This window comes from Ostrinia furnacalis, unplaced genomic scaffold (assembly GCF_004193835.3).
Source record: "Ostrinia furnacalis isolate ACB-3 unplaced genomic scaffold, ASM419383v2 OfSCF3279, whole genome shotgun sequence".
NCBI lineage: Eukaryota > Metazoa > Arthropoda > Insecta > Lepidoptera > Crambidae > Ostrinia > Ostrinia furnacalis.
In genome coordinates this window covers 18,139-37,611 of record NW_021133518.1, presented here as the reverse complement: position 1 = coordinate 37,611, position 19,473 = coordinate 18,139, and the positions used below count along the sequence as shown (strand labels likewise).

At 36.1% G+C, this 19,473-nt stretch overlaps 1 protein-coding gene across 1 annotated transcript; it reads right to left on the bottom strand.

Annotated features, from left to right (window-relative positions):
* Positions 1-8,429: 8,429 nt before the first annotated feature.
* LOC114357632 (uncharacterized) lies at positions 8,430-19,177 on the bottom strand. The gene is made up of 5 exons (XM_028311348.1): positions 19,110-19,177; positions 18,453-18,619; positions 9,659-9,811; positions 8,972-9,126; positions 8,430-8,460 (listed from the first exon to the last, which is right to left on the bottom strand). The coding sequence occupies exons 1-5, from the start codon at positions 19,120-19,122 to the stop codon at positions 8,430-8,432; spliced, it is 519 nt and encodes a 172-aa protein (XP_028167149.1). The 5' UTR covers positions 19,123-19,177.
* Positions 19,178-19,473: the final 296 nt, after the last annotated feature.

Sequence of the window (19,473 nt, the reverse complement as noted above, 5' to 3'; positions counted from 1 at the left end):
TATAGACCATCTAGGAACTTTAAATCAGAGCGGAAAATCTGCATGGAAAGAGGCATTGAGTCACCGTTCTGCAGAACATGAATTTTTCAATTAAGGTTGATGCATTAGACACGTTTTTAATATTATCACATTTCTTTTTTCATCTATGTAGAGCATCCTCGCCCTGGCAGAATAGAAGCAGGATGAGACAAGCTAAAGACAGGCTATAATGGCGCATTTTGGGGAAGTCAGCAATTGGGTAATGATAATGATGTATTATTTTGTTTATTGTACAGACGGCAGAATGTTAAGCTAAAGCGCAATACACTGAGCCCGCCGGCCCGCCGACAAAGCCCGGCGACACAACCCGGCGGCCTGTATGAAAAGAATCATGTCGGCAACATGCGCCCGCGCGTCAGCGTGTTACCCGCCAACATGTTGGCGGCTTGGGTACGCCTGCGTTCAGTTGCCCGGCGACTCTCGACCTGTAGTGACGTGGTTGTATGCTGACTGCCAAATAAATTTCTCATCTCAAGCCGCCGACATGCCGCCGACCAAATTTTTCGACTTGTAATAAGTGAAGCCGTCAACTAGACCGCCGACAAAAAGTTGCCGACATATTATGTCAGCGGCCCGGCGGGCTCAATGTAATGTGTATTGCGCTTAAACACAGAGGTATCCTAAAGATGACTGCATCATATTCTCCACATATTTTTTGACAATTCTACGCTTACGAAGTTGATTATTTGTGTATTCATTTTTTACTTACAATTTTAGACCAAATGTGTTGTCCTTGACGAGAGTGCGCTCATTGCAGATCGAGTTTCGGGGGTAGGAGGCGAAATTTTAAGAGCTGTCTGAGTTAGAGTCAGTTTTGTGCACGTAAGGGGTGCCTTACGTAAGTAGTAAAGTGTCGTCAAGTTGGGAACTCAGGGACTTCTTGAACAAGCGGTTTGGTGTTCCATAAGCTTATTATGTGTTTTGTACTGAATAAAGCGTGTCTTTTTAATAAGTACTAGCACAGAATAATAATAAGTACTACGTACAGAAGTTTTACTTCGCGAAGGTATTTAAAAAAATGTATGCTCAATGTCATTAACAATATGGTGTAATTTAGCCTGTCTCAAGAGTCAAACACCATTTTGTTGACAATTAACGTCAGTGATCGGCACTGCGCCGAAGCTATAGGGCTGACTTCGGTAAAATGATGTGACGTGAGGTGCCAAACTGCGGAAAATGGCGGAGGAAATACATGATTTAGCATGAATTATCATGAATAATATTAACTACTTATTTACCTCGCAGTGTCTTGAGGCAACTTAAAAAAGTACATTCTGTGTTTTTATTATTATTTAGGCAGTTAAATACTGCACAGTATTTAGTACACCATTTTCTTTATTTTCTTCCATCATACACAAGAATACGCGTGCGTGAGTCAATGTTCGCTCGTATGTGAGGCCTTGTCGAATAGTATCCTGTAGGTGGGCCATCGTGCGTGTTTTGTTTTCGATGTAAACTCGCGGAGATGAACAGGCCTGGTACTAGGTTCAAAATAATGGCTTGGTTAGGCGTAAGTTTGAAGTAAGTGCTTAAAGAACGCATGAAATAATGAAGAGTATACCTACTACCTACCAAACACACAAAAAGTATCATTAATTTGAAACATAAAAGAGTTGGAGCTGCCCTATTGGCTACTCGACATCACTAGTTAAAACTAAAACTCAACTTCCACGTAGATTTTTTACTTTGTGTATGACGTCACTTCTCTAAAACCTCGCAATTTTTTTGGACTATCTGATTTTTTTATGCTTGTGACATCTAAAACAGACTGGGAACATTATGTAGCCAACTAGAGTATTATGTCATCATCATTTCAGCCACAGGACGTCCACTGCTGAAAAAAGGCCTCCTCCAAATAATTCCACATCGCCCGGTTGGTAGCAGCCTGCATCCAGCGCCTTTCTGTACCTTTATGAGGTCGTCGATCCACCTTGTGGGAGGACGTCCCATGCAGCGTTTTCCGGTACGTGGCTTCCACTCCAGAACATTGCTGCCCCATCGGCCGTCAGTTCTGCGTACTATGTGCCCATTAGCACTTCAGCTGCTAATCCGTCGGTATTATGTTTTATGTATCATGTACTAAAAGTTATACGAAAATTTTAATTAAGTCCTTTGTCTCTAACTGTAGGGAAATTAACAAAATTTCCATCACATTCAAAGTCACAAAACGTTAAGTTCTCCTACATACAACCTGTTGTAATCGTTCCAACTCGGTTCAGTAAGCAATCAAAAAGTTTCTCTCATCAGCCATTATCGGACTTATAATGACGCTTTACGAACTTCCAAAATGCTTACAAGGAAAGAAATTTTAAAGCACTTAAATAGAAGTTAGAGCAGTAGGTTCATTAGTACATACATTACGTCATGTAGAGTTAAAACGTTACTTTTCAAAAGATTTAACGGTTTTTTGAATATTTCTCTAAAGTGAAGGCAATGCCTGTAAAATTAATAAAGTCAATGAACCTTTTATTTACATGATGAACTAGGATAGACCAACGATTTTAGCATCAGACAGCCGATTCTAGAGTCTGTGGTTCGATCCCCGTCACTTGGCTAACCCATAACATAGCAAAAGCTTAGTTTAGGAGTTAACAGGAATATCTACACTACGGGACTATTCCCACCGCTGCAACTCCCGTGTAGCCGGGATCTACAGCTTGACCGCCAATAAAAACCCAACCAGTTAAGGTCAAGTTTGTCCCGGGGGAAAGTTAAACTGTCATTGGACCCGCAACGAAATTAATCAGAAGAACATAGGAGTTCGAAATTAAGGTTCGACTTCCCTCCATTGCAAAGCGGATGACAGGTGACAAACAAAGGTTTAGTAACCTTTATGAAAAGATAATATCTACACTAATAAAGAAAGCTTTTATTGGTATTGCATAGGCTCCAAAACTACTACATTATTTCTGCTGATGAATTTAACCGGTACGAAGTTCGCCGGGTCAGCTACTAGTTTTTTCTTACTCATCATCATCATCATTTCAGCCACAGGACGTCCACTGCTGAACATAGGCCTCCCCCAATGACTTCCACATCGCACGGTTGGTAGCGGCCTGCATCCCGCGCCTTCCTGCTACCTTTATCAGGTCGTTGGTCCACCTTGTGGGTGGACGTCCCACGCTGCGTTTTCTTACTCAATTGTAGTCATAACTTGATCACGATTACTGCGCGACTACTGTATCCACTTCCACTGTGTTTATTTGTAACTTGCTGAGGATAAACTTAAATCCTCGGATCCCAATCTTTGAAGGGGTAATTTTGGAAGTTTGATTGTGTAATTTGTATTTTTAATGAGATTTTTATTAGGCTAATGAAAGCTACGAGTATTATCTTCATAGTAATTAATTCAGACCCTTTTTTTCGAAGAAACGTTGAAAATTTATACTAGGTAGGTAATCCAGAATTTCCTAGAATTATCCTCTTACCTAATATAACCTACTTCTATCTTACTAATTTCTTATTATTAAATCTACACAAAACGTCTACAATAAACTTGGGTAATGGAAGTCGGTACCTCTATGACCTGTATTATGACTGAAACTCAAGTAGGTATGAATCTAAAGAATGTTAAGATCTAAGAGTAGGCGCACACCGTTTTTAGTTGGCCGATAGTTGTGCCCGATTTCAAATTGTATGAAGAATCGGCCAAATCGAATCGGCGTAGTGTGCGCACTACCATACATGCCCATACTGATCAACAGCCCGACTAAACTATCGGCCGACGAAAAATCAACGGTGTACGCCTACTCGAAACTTGAGTTTGAATCGAGTTTTGACTGTTGCATCATTTCATATTAAACTCCCTGATAGCTTATCTTTCAGATAAACTACAACTTTTGATCTTGGAGATATCAACCTTCATTTTGTTGTACAAAGTCATGTTAAATTACTATCTGAGACTCTTGCCCGTATTCACAAACGATGCTTGCTTAAGTGAAGCAGCAAATCGAACGCACAGCGTTGAATAGAGCTCTGTCTTTGGTTCGTGTGTCACCCTGTGCGTCCACGCGCACTGTGAGACCTCATAGTAATGTTTGTGAATACGGGCGTCTGAATTGATAAAAACTCCTAAACGTTCTAACTAGCGTATATTTCTTCATTCTAAGGTTCAAACCCATTTATTGGGGCTCTCCCTTTTTATAGCACAACAGGCACATATTTGTTGGAAAGATTTAGGGCCCACTAAACCAAAATGGTGTCCGTACATCACCGGCCTTTAAGTTACGCTACGGAACCACATATTAAAACTTCATTCTGGGAGAAAGTGCTGGGCGGAACGGGGAAAAATAAATGTGGTATGTTTAGGATTTTCTTTGGGTCATTGTAAGCTAGCATCGGCTGATTAGAATAAAATGTAAAAGCGTATTATGCTTGAACTAGGGATGTTATGGATATGTAGTTTCGGTTATGGATACGGTTACGGATATAGGAATAATATTATACTGGTTACGGTTACAGATATTTTTTTATTTCGGATATCCGAAAGTTTCGGTTACGGTTCCGGATATCTGTGCTTTATAATGCAATTTGTAATAGTTGTCCAACACGGTTTATTCATGGCCGCACACTTTACATCGAATAAAAGTAATAAAAAAATAAAAATTGGTACTAGATAGCATTATAAAGGTAAATCAGGCTGTTATGCCTTTACATAATAATGCTATACAAAAAACAATTTAAAATGCCTACATCCGAAACTTTTGAATCGGTTACGGTTTCGGATATTTTTTATTTCAGATATCCGAAAGTTTATCCCAGTCAGGCTTGAACGCCCGTGTGATTACCTATCAGTCTCTCACAGAGACAAAGTTTTTAACTTCCTTTTTGAAAACCGGGAAAATTTGTTAGCCTATGTTTTTCCCGAGTTTCAAACTGGCCTCAAAAGGTGACAGACACAATTTCGTGATTACAATATTAGTATGGATTAAGTACGATTTAATACGGATTTGCTTTTTCCCACAACTACGTGGATTTTGATAACATGCTCCATCCGATTTATTTGATTGCATTCGATTTGATTGATTCGATTGCACTATATTGTATTCGATTACGCTTTTGTGGAACATGAGATTTTTTTGGAATTGTTGTTAAACTTGTAATCGGTATACTGAAGCCCCCATAATGTACTGCAAATATCATCCGTGTTTTATTGTTGGTGTACCTTTCTCAATAAGTCAATAAAATGACGCCCGTATTCACAAACATTACTATGAGGTCTCACAGTGACACACGAACCAATCATTGAGCTCTATTCAAAGCTGTGCATTCGATTTGCTGCTTCACTTAGGTAAGCAATCATCGTTCGTGAATACGGGCGTGAATGTTCTTATAACTACGCATATTATTTGTACCTACCATATCCATATAATTTATATCTTTTCGTACCTCCAAGCTGGTAGCATATTACTTCTTCTATCACCTAATTCCAAGAACACGAAGGTCTTTGATAAATTAAGAAGGAATTTAATAAAGATTAATACATATAATACTACTAAATTAATATTAAATTCCATGTAATCAGCATGAAATATTATGCAGTTTGTAAAGAAATTTACAAGGTTTATTATAGGGATTTACACTAATTCGATTATATTCAGTTTTAATAAAATACAATCAATATTAATGAAATACTTTTAAATCTTAATACTTTGTGGAAATCCTTGGGGGAGGCCTTTGTCCAGCAGTGGACGTCTTTCGGCTGAAACGAACGAACTTTTAAATTAATATGATTTATTATTAGATAAAAGGTTGTATGAAAAATGTAGAGCCTAATAATAAAAGACGGAGTCGCAGTTAAAGAAAGTGTTTAAAATCTCTCAAAGGAATCAGTATCTTTTATGCAAACTAAAGGCTGATAACAATAAGTTGGAATGTTACCAATTTTATTTTTATTTTATTTATTTTATTTATTATTCATTAATTCATAAACATTCATTAAATTAAACAATCTAATTGCTAGAAAGCTACCTTTTCCAACTCGACAGACATTTATCTGGAAAATTAAATAAGAAGAAGAAAGTAGGATGTCAAGATAACATTAGGGTCAAGTTTTTGTGGGGAAAAATGGGTCTGTTTAAATTTGAGATTTCATCTGGTCATTTTTCATAACTGAGAGTCCCTTAATTTTTGAGACTTATGTCTGTTTTCACCATCAAGCCCTAATTTTGAAAGTGACCCCTATGAAAACAAAATTCCTGTTTGTGTTACCATAGGGGTCGCTTAAAAATTAGGGATTAATGGTGAAAACGGACATAACGCCCGTATTAATAAACAATTAATTAAAAAAAACAACAAGTTGCGAGCGGCACAGGACCGGTCTTTGTGGAAATCCTTGGGGGAGGCTTTTGTCCAGCAGTGGACGTCTTTCGGCTGAAACGAACGAACGAACGAATAAGCAATGCTTGCTTAAGTAAAGCAGCAAATCAAACGCACAGCGTTGAATAGAACTCTTATGATTGGTTCGTGTGTCACCCTGTGCGTCTACGCGCACTGTGAGACCTCATAGTAATGTTTGTGAATAAGGGCGTTATTCTTAATCCGGCTCTGTCTATAGCTTCCTCAATGAGGGTTTTCGCGATTGAAAAATCCGCCAGATGGCAATACGTAGACGCGAGGTCCAAATGCTGCATGACTGGTTATTTTTGACATGACATTGACAGATATCTCAAAATCCACCAATCATGCAGTATTTGGACCACGCGTCTACGTATTGCAATCTGGCGGATTTTTCAATCGCGAAAACCCTCATTTGCTTGTAGCCACAGTAGTATAGACCATAGAGCTCGCTTGTTAGCGGCCGTTACAAGAGTTCCCTTTGCCGCAGTCCATAGACAAACTGCATTGACACTGGCAGCTTTACTCAAAGGAATCGTCTTTATGTCTATGGGCAAAGAGATTTCAGTTTTTGAGGTTTTATTTCTCTATTGTGGATTTTATTTTTTAGTTGTCTTTTTTTTCGCCTGAGACGTTTTGTAAAGGTCAGCCCTCCTAGACAAAACGCACTTTTTGATCGAATCCAAAATCGAATCCGTCAACAAAACTCCATACAAAAAAGGGGCATTTCGACCACTTTTCGACTGGTTTGCGATTATAATTTGCACTTTGTCTAGACCCACTGGTTCAGTTAAAACAAGCTTTTAAAAAGCTTTTAATTCCTTTTAAATTCTTTTTTTTAAGTTATAGTTATTAGCCACTAAAGGCGTCTGACATCTATTTAAATAATATCTCAGTCATCATGGTAGACCGACGACCTCGTAGAGTTAGTAGGAAGATGCTGGATGCAAGCCGCTACCAACCGGGCGAAATCATTGCGGGAGGCCTATGTTGACGTCCTATGACTGAATGATGATGATCATCATCATCAGGGTCATGTATTCTACTGCAGGAGAAATACCCTACTATAAGATTTTAAACTTTCACGTTCCATTTGTCTGTCTGTGTGTCTTGTCTGCTTGTGACCACGGCTGCAGCATCGCAGCCGAAACGTCAAGCCGTGAGTACATAATGTAACTCATTAATAAACGTCGCATTAAGACCCGTGTCTTATGCCCGTTTTCACCATCAATCCCTAATTTTTAAGTGACCCCTATGGTAACACATAATATGAATTTTGTTGCCATAGGGCTCACTTAAACATTAGGAAATGATGGTGAAAACGGGCATTACTATTTTAATTAAATACCCTAATAGGTAGTTACTGAAAGGACTGATTTGACCTACTCTACCAACTCTGGCCAGACGGTTTGGGAAGTGTGTCAAACATACAAAGAATACAAAGTAGCCTAAGATTCTGTCTAAAATACATTTTAACAGTTTAAAGGTACGCGAACTAAAAGCCTGCTAAGTGGTTTCTTGTTGCGAAGTTTCACTCGTTTTATCCTAAGTTGTGCTTTAAAAATGTATGTGAGAATTTTGAACAAAAGTTTCAGCACTTAAATGTTTTAGTATTTGATCTTAGGCAAGCTTGGCCGAGCTATGTTAGGTTTTTAAAGCTTACAAAATATTATGGTTTTAAATTAATAAAGTGAATTTAAAACATCAAATGACAAAATAACCGAGAAAAAAATTTATTCAGATTGATTGAAAAATTAAAAAGGTACAATTTTGGTGGTCTTACCGGCAGTAAGCAATCTCTTCCAGGCAGTTTTTTGAGATTTGTAAACATTTGTAAGTTGTGTGAATTATCTATACTAGAAACTTGGTGTGGAATAGAACTTGTATGCTTTTCTCATTAGCCAGAGAACGAATAAACTGTTGTTAAATTGAATCTTTTATTCAATAAATAATTATGAATGCTACAAATAACTCTAAACTTACTTTTATGTCAATACATCTCTACTATCCAAATAAAAAGTGATGATATTCGTCACCATAAATTTGATTTGAAGCTATTCACTATCAATAGGAAATAGAAGACCACTGAAACAAAAAAAAAACTTTATTTGTGATATTTAAGGTTCAGAGTGACGTAATGACGTGACAGAGCATACAAGTCTGAAGCACATCTGAAGTCTCGCTAACGTATGACGTCACAAAACCTCTCCCAACCTCCCATACCTCAAGCACTGGGTTAGTTATTTGCTAGACTTGTAGTTTGTTATACAGGGTGGAAACGATAATTATTATTGATCTCACTCGATTATTTCTAAACTATACAACTATAAATATCGAAAAACTGGGTACTGATCCTGAAAGTGCTTCACGGGCTCTGTCTAACGGTATCAATAATAGGTTACAGAATAAACTGGATCTACCTGAAAATTCAATGTTTCTAGTTTAATACCGTTTAGAGCTCGTGAAGCACTTTCAGGATCAGTATTCAGTAACCAGTATTTAGATATCTTGTATAGTTCAGAAATAATCGAGTGAGATCTTATCATTTCCACCCTGTATAGTTTTTTATAGACGACTAAAATACTTACATGCATACCATAGAGTGGCCAGTGCAAGCTTGATGGCAAACCGTTTAGTCACGGCGTCCATCTTGACTATAGCAAAGATAGAGCCTGCCAAGTGCACCACCACCACCAGACATGTAAATACAAGCACGTACCATACGTAAATGTTTACGAAGAGGTATTTATCCTGGAAATAGAAGTTACTTTTAATTTAAGTAGCTAGCACAAATACTTTTATTTGATTTGAACTCTATTCTAAACGTGTAAGGTTAAGAATATTTCGTCATTATAGAATTTTGAACTTATAACAGAATAGGTATTGTCAACCTCTCCTGTCCTTTACACCCGATTTTACCCGGATATACTCGTAGTACTTATGTAGTATCTGATCAGCAGGTGATTCTGATGTTTAAATGCAAAGAAGTTTTTGTATGAGAAAAATATCAAAAACATTAAAAAAACACTCGCAAATAAATACAAATTGTGACAGCTAAATCCCTTAAATAAACTAGGTATCAGACAACACAGGTCAATGATGATGATGACGATACACTATGTATGTATGACGATACACTGTGTATCGTATAGGACACGTCAACTTTATTTATTTAAGGATAGTACACAGCACAATATCAATTTGTAATAACAATGTTTTTAGTAGATTATGTATTTCATTCCTTCATCTTTTTTTGTTCTTTGTTATGTATTTTGGTACTAACCAACATAATTCCCAGTAAAAGTATTCCAGCGGCTATCATTAGACCTATAGATATGACCCAGTAGACTATCTTCAGGAAAAATACGATATCTTTGTCATCTATCAATCTTTTTAGAAACTTTTCTGCAGTCAAAAGCTCCAGGGTAGCCCAGATCTGAAAGAAAAGTTCATATAGTAATCGTATAGGTAGTTATAATTTTGAAAAATCATCATCATTTCAGCCACAGGACGTCCACTGCTGAACATAGGCCTCCCTAAAACTTCCAGATTGACTGGTTGGTAGCGGGCCTGCATCCAGCGCCTTCCTGCTACCTTTATGAGGTCGTCGGTCCACTTTGTAGTTGGACCTCTCACGTTTTTTAAAAATAAAAATGTATTTATTGCTTTCGAACCAAATAGACAGGTCACACTTAGGGTAAAAGTAAAAAATGTAACACCTCTTTTTACTAGTAAAAGCCCATTTCAGAAAGAATAATTAATTATAATAATATCAATACTACTAGCTGACGCGTAGATGGCGTTAGTAGCCATGAAAACAATAGCTCTGATTATTTTAGCAAAAATAAAATGTTTAAATACGTAAATTCTTCTCGTGAGTGTTACTAAACTATAAAACAACATGGATTATATGTGTGAGAGTGTTATCTAAAGAAACTATATTGTACTTACAGTGATAATTGACATTGAAATACTTAGTGAACATTTCCCCAGAAAGTGTATTAAAACCGAATGAACAAGGAATTAATCATGAATAAAGAAGTGCTTTGAAAGTGAAACTTTAAGAGAAGGGCTGTTATGGTGTCTATATTGTAGCATTTTGGACAATTATTCGCATAACCTAAAAAGTGAAAAATAAAAAATCCCATCAGTCATCAAAAAGCCACCTAGCGACATCGTTATGTACTAAGTAGTGAAGTTAACGAAACGAAACGCAAGCACCCTGCTAAGAAAAGCACTCAACTTTTTGGAAACCCATAGATTTATCTTGTGAAAGTTTGTATAATCGCCGCAAGATGGCCAAATGTGCAGCCTGTTTCGGTGAAATAACAGATAGACGGTTTTTGACCTGTTCGCTTTGTAAAGATAAATATGACATACTGTGTGTTAATGTATCTGAAAAGATATTTTATTTGATGAGCGCCGAACGCAAATTATGTTGGAAATGCCCGAAATGTAAGTCGAACCTACCAAGGCAAGATAACACAAATACACCAGTCAGAGAACCAGAAAACCTCTATACGGACAATAATAATGTAACATTGAGACGTAAAATTTCTATGACACAAAATGAGGAGGATTCACTAGTTCTGGATGACAGCCCTCCCAACGGGGATACCATTATGAAACATTCGACGCAAAATGCTAACATGGAGGCGATTCTGTTGTCTGAGCTTAGAGAATTGCGGGCTCAGATATCCACACAAGCAGTAAAACAGGAAGTCCGGGACCGTGAGCTTTCAGATACAATAAAATTATTACAAACGTGTATACACAACATGACCAACCAACATTCATCCTTCGAAACAGAACTGAAAGCCCTACGAAAAACTGCAGATAACAATACAAAACGAATTAGCGAGCTGGAAAAGGAAAACATGCAACTTCGGCAGGAATTGATAGAAAATAAACAAAATGAGACATGCAGTGTAAATGAGACATGCAGTGTAAATAAAAACAAGTCATCCCAACCAACATACGCCAGTGTGACCGCCGCACGCCCATCGAGCGCAGCGCCTGATCCAATCATCCAAAATAAGACGGTAGTCCTGTACGGACTAAAAGAATCCCGGTACGAGACTGACTATGAATTACACGAGCGAGCCCTCAACGTGTTTTATGACATAGCAGGCGTAGATCTAACTGGATATATCGAAGAAATAAGCCGCATAGGGAAACGCGGAAACCGGCGGCCTCTCAAAATTGAATTACTAAGTAAACAAATAACAAAACACCTTCTAACATGTGTGAAATATTTCAAAAATACTGGATTGTGGCTATCGATGTACTTGGACGAAAGGGGCCTACAAAAAAGAAGACAAGAAAGAGATAACTTCCGAAATGTAAATCAGCAGCCACAATTAACACCTAAGCCATCTAACACGTCAATAGAACACCAGAACAATCCTAGCATTGAAAATACAAACTCCACAGAAAATGCTAGTGCTAGTACTCGAGATGATTCCAGAACTTCGTCTACACATACAGTAAAATCAGGAGGGAGAGCTGCGAAACATTCCTTTCGCCGCTAATGACGGAAAAGTTACAATTTTATACCAAAACATAAGAAGCATAAAGAATAAATTTCATTTATTAGAGGCCCTTACTGAAGAATTTGATTTATCTGTACTTTGCTTTACTGAAACTTGGATCACTACGGCTAAAACTGACCTGCTATCTCTGGAAGGCTACACCCTTGCTAGTCATTTCGCCAGGACCCATCGAGAAGGTGGTGGTGTGTGCATATTTGTTAAGGATAAAATAGATTTTATTGAATTAGATGACATTAAGTTATTGTCTATAGAATATATTATGGAATTATGTGCAATTGAATTTCCTAGTCTAAATACAATTTTAATAGTTTTATACTGGCCAAATAGTAAAAGAGAAGTGACTTTATTTAATACACAACTAGAGCATTTATTAAAATTATTAACAACTAAATATTTAAAGAAAAATATAATAATAGGGGGTGATTTAAATGTAAACTTCCTTAGCAAAACAATAGAAACTAAAAATATGGTTAATTTATTTAAGAGTTTCAATTTTCATCAGAATATAAAAGAACCTACAAGAGTAACGGCCACAAGCTCCACTTGCCTGGATGCAATATTGACTAACTTTGACGCAAGCTGTATGAATGTTGATGTTAAGGAGTATGGGCTTTCAGATCACAGAGGCATCTCTATAACTCTGAATAAATTAGGGCTAACTTTAACTGATAATCAGGAACATTATGTATGCAAAAGAAAATTTAACCCAAAAAACTTAGCGTTATTTAAAGAAAAACTATTAACAATAAATTGGAATAATATTATTACCGCTGACAAAAATATAAATGAGAACTATAAAATATTTCTTGAACAATTAACTACTCTACTTGATTCTGTAATTCCTAAGAAAAATACATTAGTTAAAAATAAAATAAAAACTTGGTTAACTAAAGGTATAAAAGTCTCGTGTAAAAATAAGCGTCTTCTGAAAGTATTAAAATCACAAATAAATAGCGATATATTGAATAATTATTATAAAAAATATGTAAAACTCCTAAAAATTGCAGTAAATACATCAAAGAAAAATCAGTATATTAGTAGAATAAAATCATCAAAAAACATAACTAAAGCCATGTGGCAAATTATAAAAGAGCGCACTAATAAAACAAATAAAAAAATACATAAAAATATACAATTAAAATACAACGGTGATAACTTAAAGGACCCTTATTTAGTAGCAAATACATTCAACAAATATTTCGTTTCAGTGGGATCGCGTAAAAATGAGGATAGGGTTCCTGAAGGCCGCCCTGTAGTAAAGCCAATTAATAACACCATGTACCTCAGACCAGTCACAACACTTGAGGTGACAAACATTATTAAAAAATTAAAAAACAAGTCTAGTTATGGTATTGATGAACTTCCGCCTACATTAATTAAGTACTGTAGAGAGGAGCTAGTTGAACCCCTTACATTTTTAATCAACCAATCTTTTGATCAAGCTACGTTTCCCGATTTATTAAAAATTGCCTTAGTCAAACCTATTCCTAAAAAAATTAAAGCTAACGAACCCCAAAACTTTCGCCCAATATCCCAAAAATTGTCATGAATATTCCCAAGCCAAAGATCTCTATCCTCAGGAAAGAAACCTTAGACATAGAAATAGACTAGTTCCACCTTTCACTAAATTACATCTAGTTAGCTCAGGAACCTATCATATGTCAATAAAAATATATAACATGATACCTAAGGAAATAAAAGGCATTGAAAAAGATAATTTGTTTTGTAAAAAATTAAAAGAATGGCTACTAAGTAAATGTTTCTACACGTTAAAAGAATTCTTTGATCTCAAATCTAGATAAATAAATAAATATACCTAAGCAATTGTCTGTAATATTGTTATTTTGATAATTTAGATTTTAATATTGTATGTACCTATAATGTTGCAATGCCCTTACAGGGCCATGTTTCGGGACTCTGTATTAATATTTAAGATCCAAATGTACCAACATGATGCAATAAACATATATGACTATATGACTATGACTATGACCCGGCGAACTTTGTTCCGCCTTAATGGCAATAAATAAGCAGACTTTTTTTTTTAATTTCGAACGGGATAAAAAGTATCCTATGTCCTTCTCCTGGCTCTAAACTACCTCCCTGACAATTTTCAGCTGAATCGGTTTAGCCGTTCTTGAGTTATAAGTGGAGTAACTAACACGACTTTCTTTTATATATGTCACCGTAAAATTGAGAATTCCGTCAGATTATAATCTGACGTAGTTAAATTACAATCTAACCTAACCTAACCCACTGTTAGTTTACAATCTAACGCGTTATATTATAAACTGACAGAGTTCACAATTTCACGTTGACATATATATAGATAAAATAAATAAAAAAATAAAAATCTTTTGTTTTCAGACAATGCAACAGTTCATATTTTGGTTAGTAAAAAATGATCTTAGAGACTATATTAGTAGACTATAGGCTGATTACAATGAATATAGTCTTATGTACCTATGTGACATAGGTCGTATGTCCAGTTACCTATCTCCAATCACGTCTGGCCTGCTAAATCCGGGGCCTTTCAAAAAAGATCCGCCGATTATGTGCGGTGTTTACTCTCAATATCCAGGCCGTATCTCGTGCGTGAAAAGGTAAAAATTCCAATGAAGCGAAAGAGTAAGGCCGTGGCTTGACTATAAGCGATTAACATCAATCATCACATGAATAGCGAAGACGAACCTTAACTTCGAACTTCTCCTATGTTCTTCTGATTAATTTCGTTGCGGGCCCAATGACAGTTTAACTTTCCCCCGGGACAAACTTGATTTTCACTGGTTGGGTTTGTATTGGCGGTCAAGCTGTAGATTCTGGCTACACAGGAGTTGGGAACGAGAAGTGGGAATAGTCCCGAATAGCGACGATTTCCACGACAGCTGGACGACATCTGAAGAACGCGGGTTTGGACGCCATCACCGCTCGACTACAGTGGTGAGCCCACTCGTAACACAAAGTATATTTAGCTTAGTAAGAGGGGCTTAAACGCTACTTATACACGTATTGCACATTAGTCATATTTTTTAAAGATTATTAGTAATTTGTATAGCACAAATTACACTGGGGAACAGTAATTTTGCGGCATGGTAGTTTAGAGTCAATTCTGTATGCGACTAGTGTGCTGAATACTAGAAAAATATTAGATTTGTCAAATTGACTCTAGATCTTGAGATAAATACTATTAACTATTTATATGAAAAAAAACCAAAATAAAAATCCCAATCTGTATAAAAAAAATATTTACACTAAGATCTTATTTAAGAACGATATAAAAATTTAAAATATATTTGCTTTTCATCAAATAATAGAAAAAAAACTACAAAAAGCTTTTTCTGTAAGCTTTTATGTTATGGTTTTGGTCAGGAAAATTCCATAATTATGGCAACAGTAATCAGCCATCATCTGGCGGTCCCATTGACCGTGGATATCATTCTTCCACTATCCTGATGTTCTGGTAGAACCGTTTTGCTTATTCCTCACTGTAATCATCCAGATTATGGGAGAACCTGTCCAAATGGCTATTGTAAAAAATAAAATTTAATACTCAAATTAGCTCCTTATGTGTAAAATTTTTAAAACAATTTAGCAACCAATTCTGAAAAGTCTGGTACTCTATGACTCCCCAAATATTGTTTGACTACTAAAACAAAGCTTAGCCATGCTTCAGATTCAATTTGTGTTATGTGGTTTACAAATACAGTGTCTTATATAAGAGTACGGATTTGCGGTCAATCGAATTTATTTTTTCCGTATTCAAACGGACGTTTCTGGACGTAAAGGACTTTAATTTGGCTGACTTTTGATCATTTTAGTGATTAGAAAGCTCAGTTCATATCTTTGGCCTTCCAAATTGAAGTCCTTTACGTCCAGCTTGACTCCAGTATGGCAAAGAGTCTACACAAGGCTTACAGACGATATTGGACCCCCAATATTTATTCTTTTATGGAAGTTTTATACCAAAGTATGCTTGGTAGGTTTTTATCACTACCTCCGTGATCTTATTTCTTTGCTTTTGTAAGTTTAGAAGCCAAATATTAACAAAAACTGTTGGGGTTGTAAATGCAAGGTTTTCATAATGAACTCATATTTTTTAAGACAAAAAGCTCTTTAAAAATTAATTTAAAAGACACAAACCGATAATTTCAAGGTCTAGTAGCTGATTACTAAATTGTTGTAACTACATCTACACTAATACATAAGTAGAAAATAAAACTTAGTTGGTATAATGAAATTAATATAAGTTTAGATAGGGTCGTTTAATTTTTTTCATTGATTTCTTGCGTCTCGTTTATCTCAAGAACCAGAGTCAATCCAAAGAAAGTAAATAAATGCACACGATTTATGTCTAATACAAGTGTTTACAAAATCCATTAACAAAATAGATGCCGCAGATTTTTTTATTTTTTTTGTTCCGCAGTGTCATTACTACCCGTTATTAAAAAAATAGCGAGGATTTTCATAAACAATTTTTACTGTTTCCTTGACAGTGATGAAACATTACAACTAAAGTACGGCCAACGAAAAGCGATACCAAATGTAAACAAACCCAATGTTATGGGTGAACCCGTCTGACTTTGACATATTTTGGCGGGAGAACAAGACATTACGACAAATACAAAAGATGGGAAAAGACAGAATATATTATTGTCAACTCGACTGTCGTATCGACCTTTTGTATCGCTGCTAGTTGGCCGTACTTAAGAGTAGGCGCACACCGTTGATTTTTCGTCGGCCGATAGTTTAGTCGGGCAGTTGATCAGTATGGGAATGTATGGGAGTGCGCACACTACGCCGATTCGATTTGGCCGATTCTTCATACAATTTAAATCGGGCACAATTATCGGCCAACTAAAAATCAACGGTGTGCGCCTACTCTTACTCCATTCCGCCAACTTCCGTGAAGGCACAATTGAGCCGAGTCACATAAGCAGCTAAAGCGTAGCTTTAATGCCTCACAAACGCGTGTGCCACGCTGATATCACACCGCAGCCTACTTACGGAGGTAAGTGGGGGTGCAACCCCCTACTTGAGGGATAGACTGAGCGGAAAAATGAATAGCAAAACTGTAGACCAAGCAATTTCCTACATCTCTTAGACATGCGAGCTAACAGGATATGAGCGTATGTTTGTCAAATGCAGGATGTATTTTGAATCGATTTTAAATTCCAATAAATATCGCCATGCTGGATATTGATGTACAGGATTATTTTTATTTTTATCGAAACGCAAAATGGTTTTTGATTTAATTGTGTTGTCAATTGTAAGGCTTACTTAACTACTCTACAACACTGCATTATTGCTTTGAAAATATTAACTAATTCGTTTTCAATTAACTGTTACAGTCGTTTTGATGTTTGCGAACAATTAAGAGCTAATTTAATTGAGTTGGTTAACAAGCGACTTAACAAGCGGTTTTACTTTAGCTATTGTCACGCAAAATCTAAACAAAATGAATATTTTTTAAGTTAATCAATCAAGTAGTTTTTTAAAATATCCTATTAACTTATAAAAGAAGCGCATGGGTTCTTAGGGAGAGTTCGGTATATTGTACCGCCGGGTAAATTGTACCACCCTCATATTTCGTAAAGTATTTATTGAATGTCTGTAATTGCAACACTCAGCGATACACAAATAAATTCAATTAGTATCGGCCATGTGGTTTTTGCCGTGACAATTAACACGTGTGTTTTATTTTGAAAAGTATTTTTTCATTGTTTTCAAGTAACTTTTGACAATGCATGTTTAGTTTGTAATTTTATTAAATTTAATCTCAGGGTGATTCTAATATATCATTTAGAAGCGTAAATTAGTGTGGATTACAATTATTTGAAAGATTTTTCGGTATTTATAAGCTATATTTTTTACCGATTTTTTAATAGCACTATCACCTAGTCGGCTAAATTGTACCACATCAAGTTGTATGGAACTTTATCAAAGGATTTTGAAAATTTTTTTTAGTAAATCATATTTTGAAGTTTTATTTGCGTAGTTATGTTTAACTAACAATAAATGAAAGGAAAAGACTGGCAAAGTAGGTTAGGTACAAGTGTGCGTTACGATAATTGGAATTACAAAACTTTTACTCAAAATCGTGATAACGTGTAAAACAATATCGATTGTCTATGTTATTAACTACTGTTCCTTTTCGTTACCTAATTTGTTAAGAATGTATCATATAATATTTTGCCATAGTTTTTTTATAGGCTTGAAATTTATTGAAATCCAATTTAGTAACCCTGTGGTACAAATTATCGAACCGGTCGGCTAAATTGGACCGATGCTCTGAACTCGTATTTTGTTGATTTGTGCTAAATATACACCAATTATGTTGATTAATATCTATGAAATAGTAAGTTGAATAATTTCTTTATAATTATACACCATGAACATTAGAAAAAACAAAAGAAAACTATGTGTAAAATGGGATTGAAAAAAACTGGTCCAAATTAGCGGACTCTCCCTTATAAATATTCCCAAACATGTAAGGAAGTTTAAAAATAGCAATCGTAATCCACTTACGAAAGTAAGCAAGCATATCAGTACAGAAGCAACTTTGAGCGGGACACACCAACAGCATTTGGTGCGGAATCCAAACACGTCCAGGGGAGACGAGCTGATTGACTTCACCGGGAAGTTCGATCCTTCGTTGAAGAGAAAAGGTCGGCTTGAGCAGCAACAGGGACGTCCTGGGAAGACAAAAAATTTAAAAAACACTTAATAAATAAGAGAATTTAAATTCTTTATTAGTATTTAGGCCTTTTTCAGGGCACTTCTACATGTCCCAAATAAAGCATGCTTTACCACCATTTCGGGACAATATCGGCTGGCGCTGAAAAGTGGTCGAAGAAAGTCACTCTTTTGTCAACCTTTTATTTACCCGATTAAATTGTAAATTTCCGTCAAATTTAAAGCTGAAAAGCTTCAATATTAAACTCATCATTTAGACTCCACTGCTAGAGGATGACCCTATCTTATACCAGAATCCAATGGAGGATTTGGTTAACACTCCCTCATTTTACCAATGTTCATTCAAAGAAATGGCCTTACTTAGTCGCTGGATGCAGGCCGCCTGCCAATCGGGTGATGTAGAAATATGGAGGAGGCCTATGTTCAGCAGTGGACGTCCTGTGGCTGAAATGATGATGATGAAATTATGAAGGCTCTAGAAAAACTTACGAATAATACACATTACACCATAAAGTGCATTTTTCTTCCAATGGATCTATAAATAAATATAAAAATACATATAGACAAATACATCTGTAAACAATATAAATGACGTTTCTTATTTGAACGATTTTCTGTCGAAGTCTCTTGTGTAATGCCAAAGAAGTTTGTCAAGATTTTTGTACAAATATTTTTACAAAGTTGGTTTTCTTTCCAAAAACGACGAGTAGTGGCTAGTGGCCGATGGATTCTATAGCAAGATAGTTATATTAAGTAGCTCTGAGATTCGCTACACAAGAAGTTGTTTGCTATCTTCTGATCTTTGAAGTGTATAACTACACTGCCGGCCAAAAAAATAGGACAAAGACTTTTC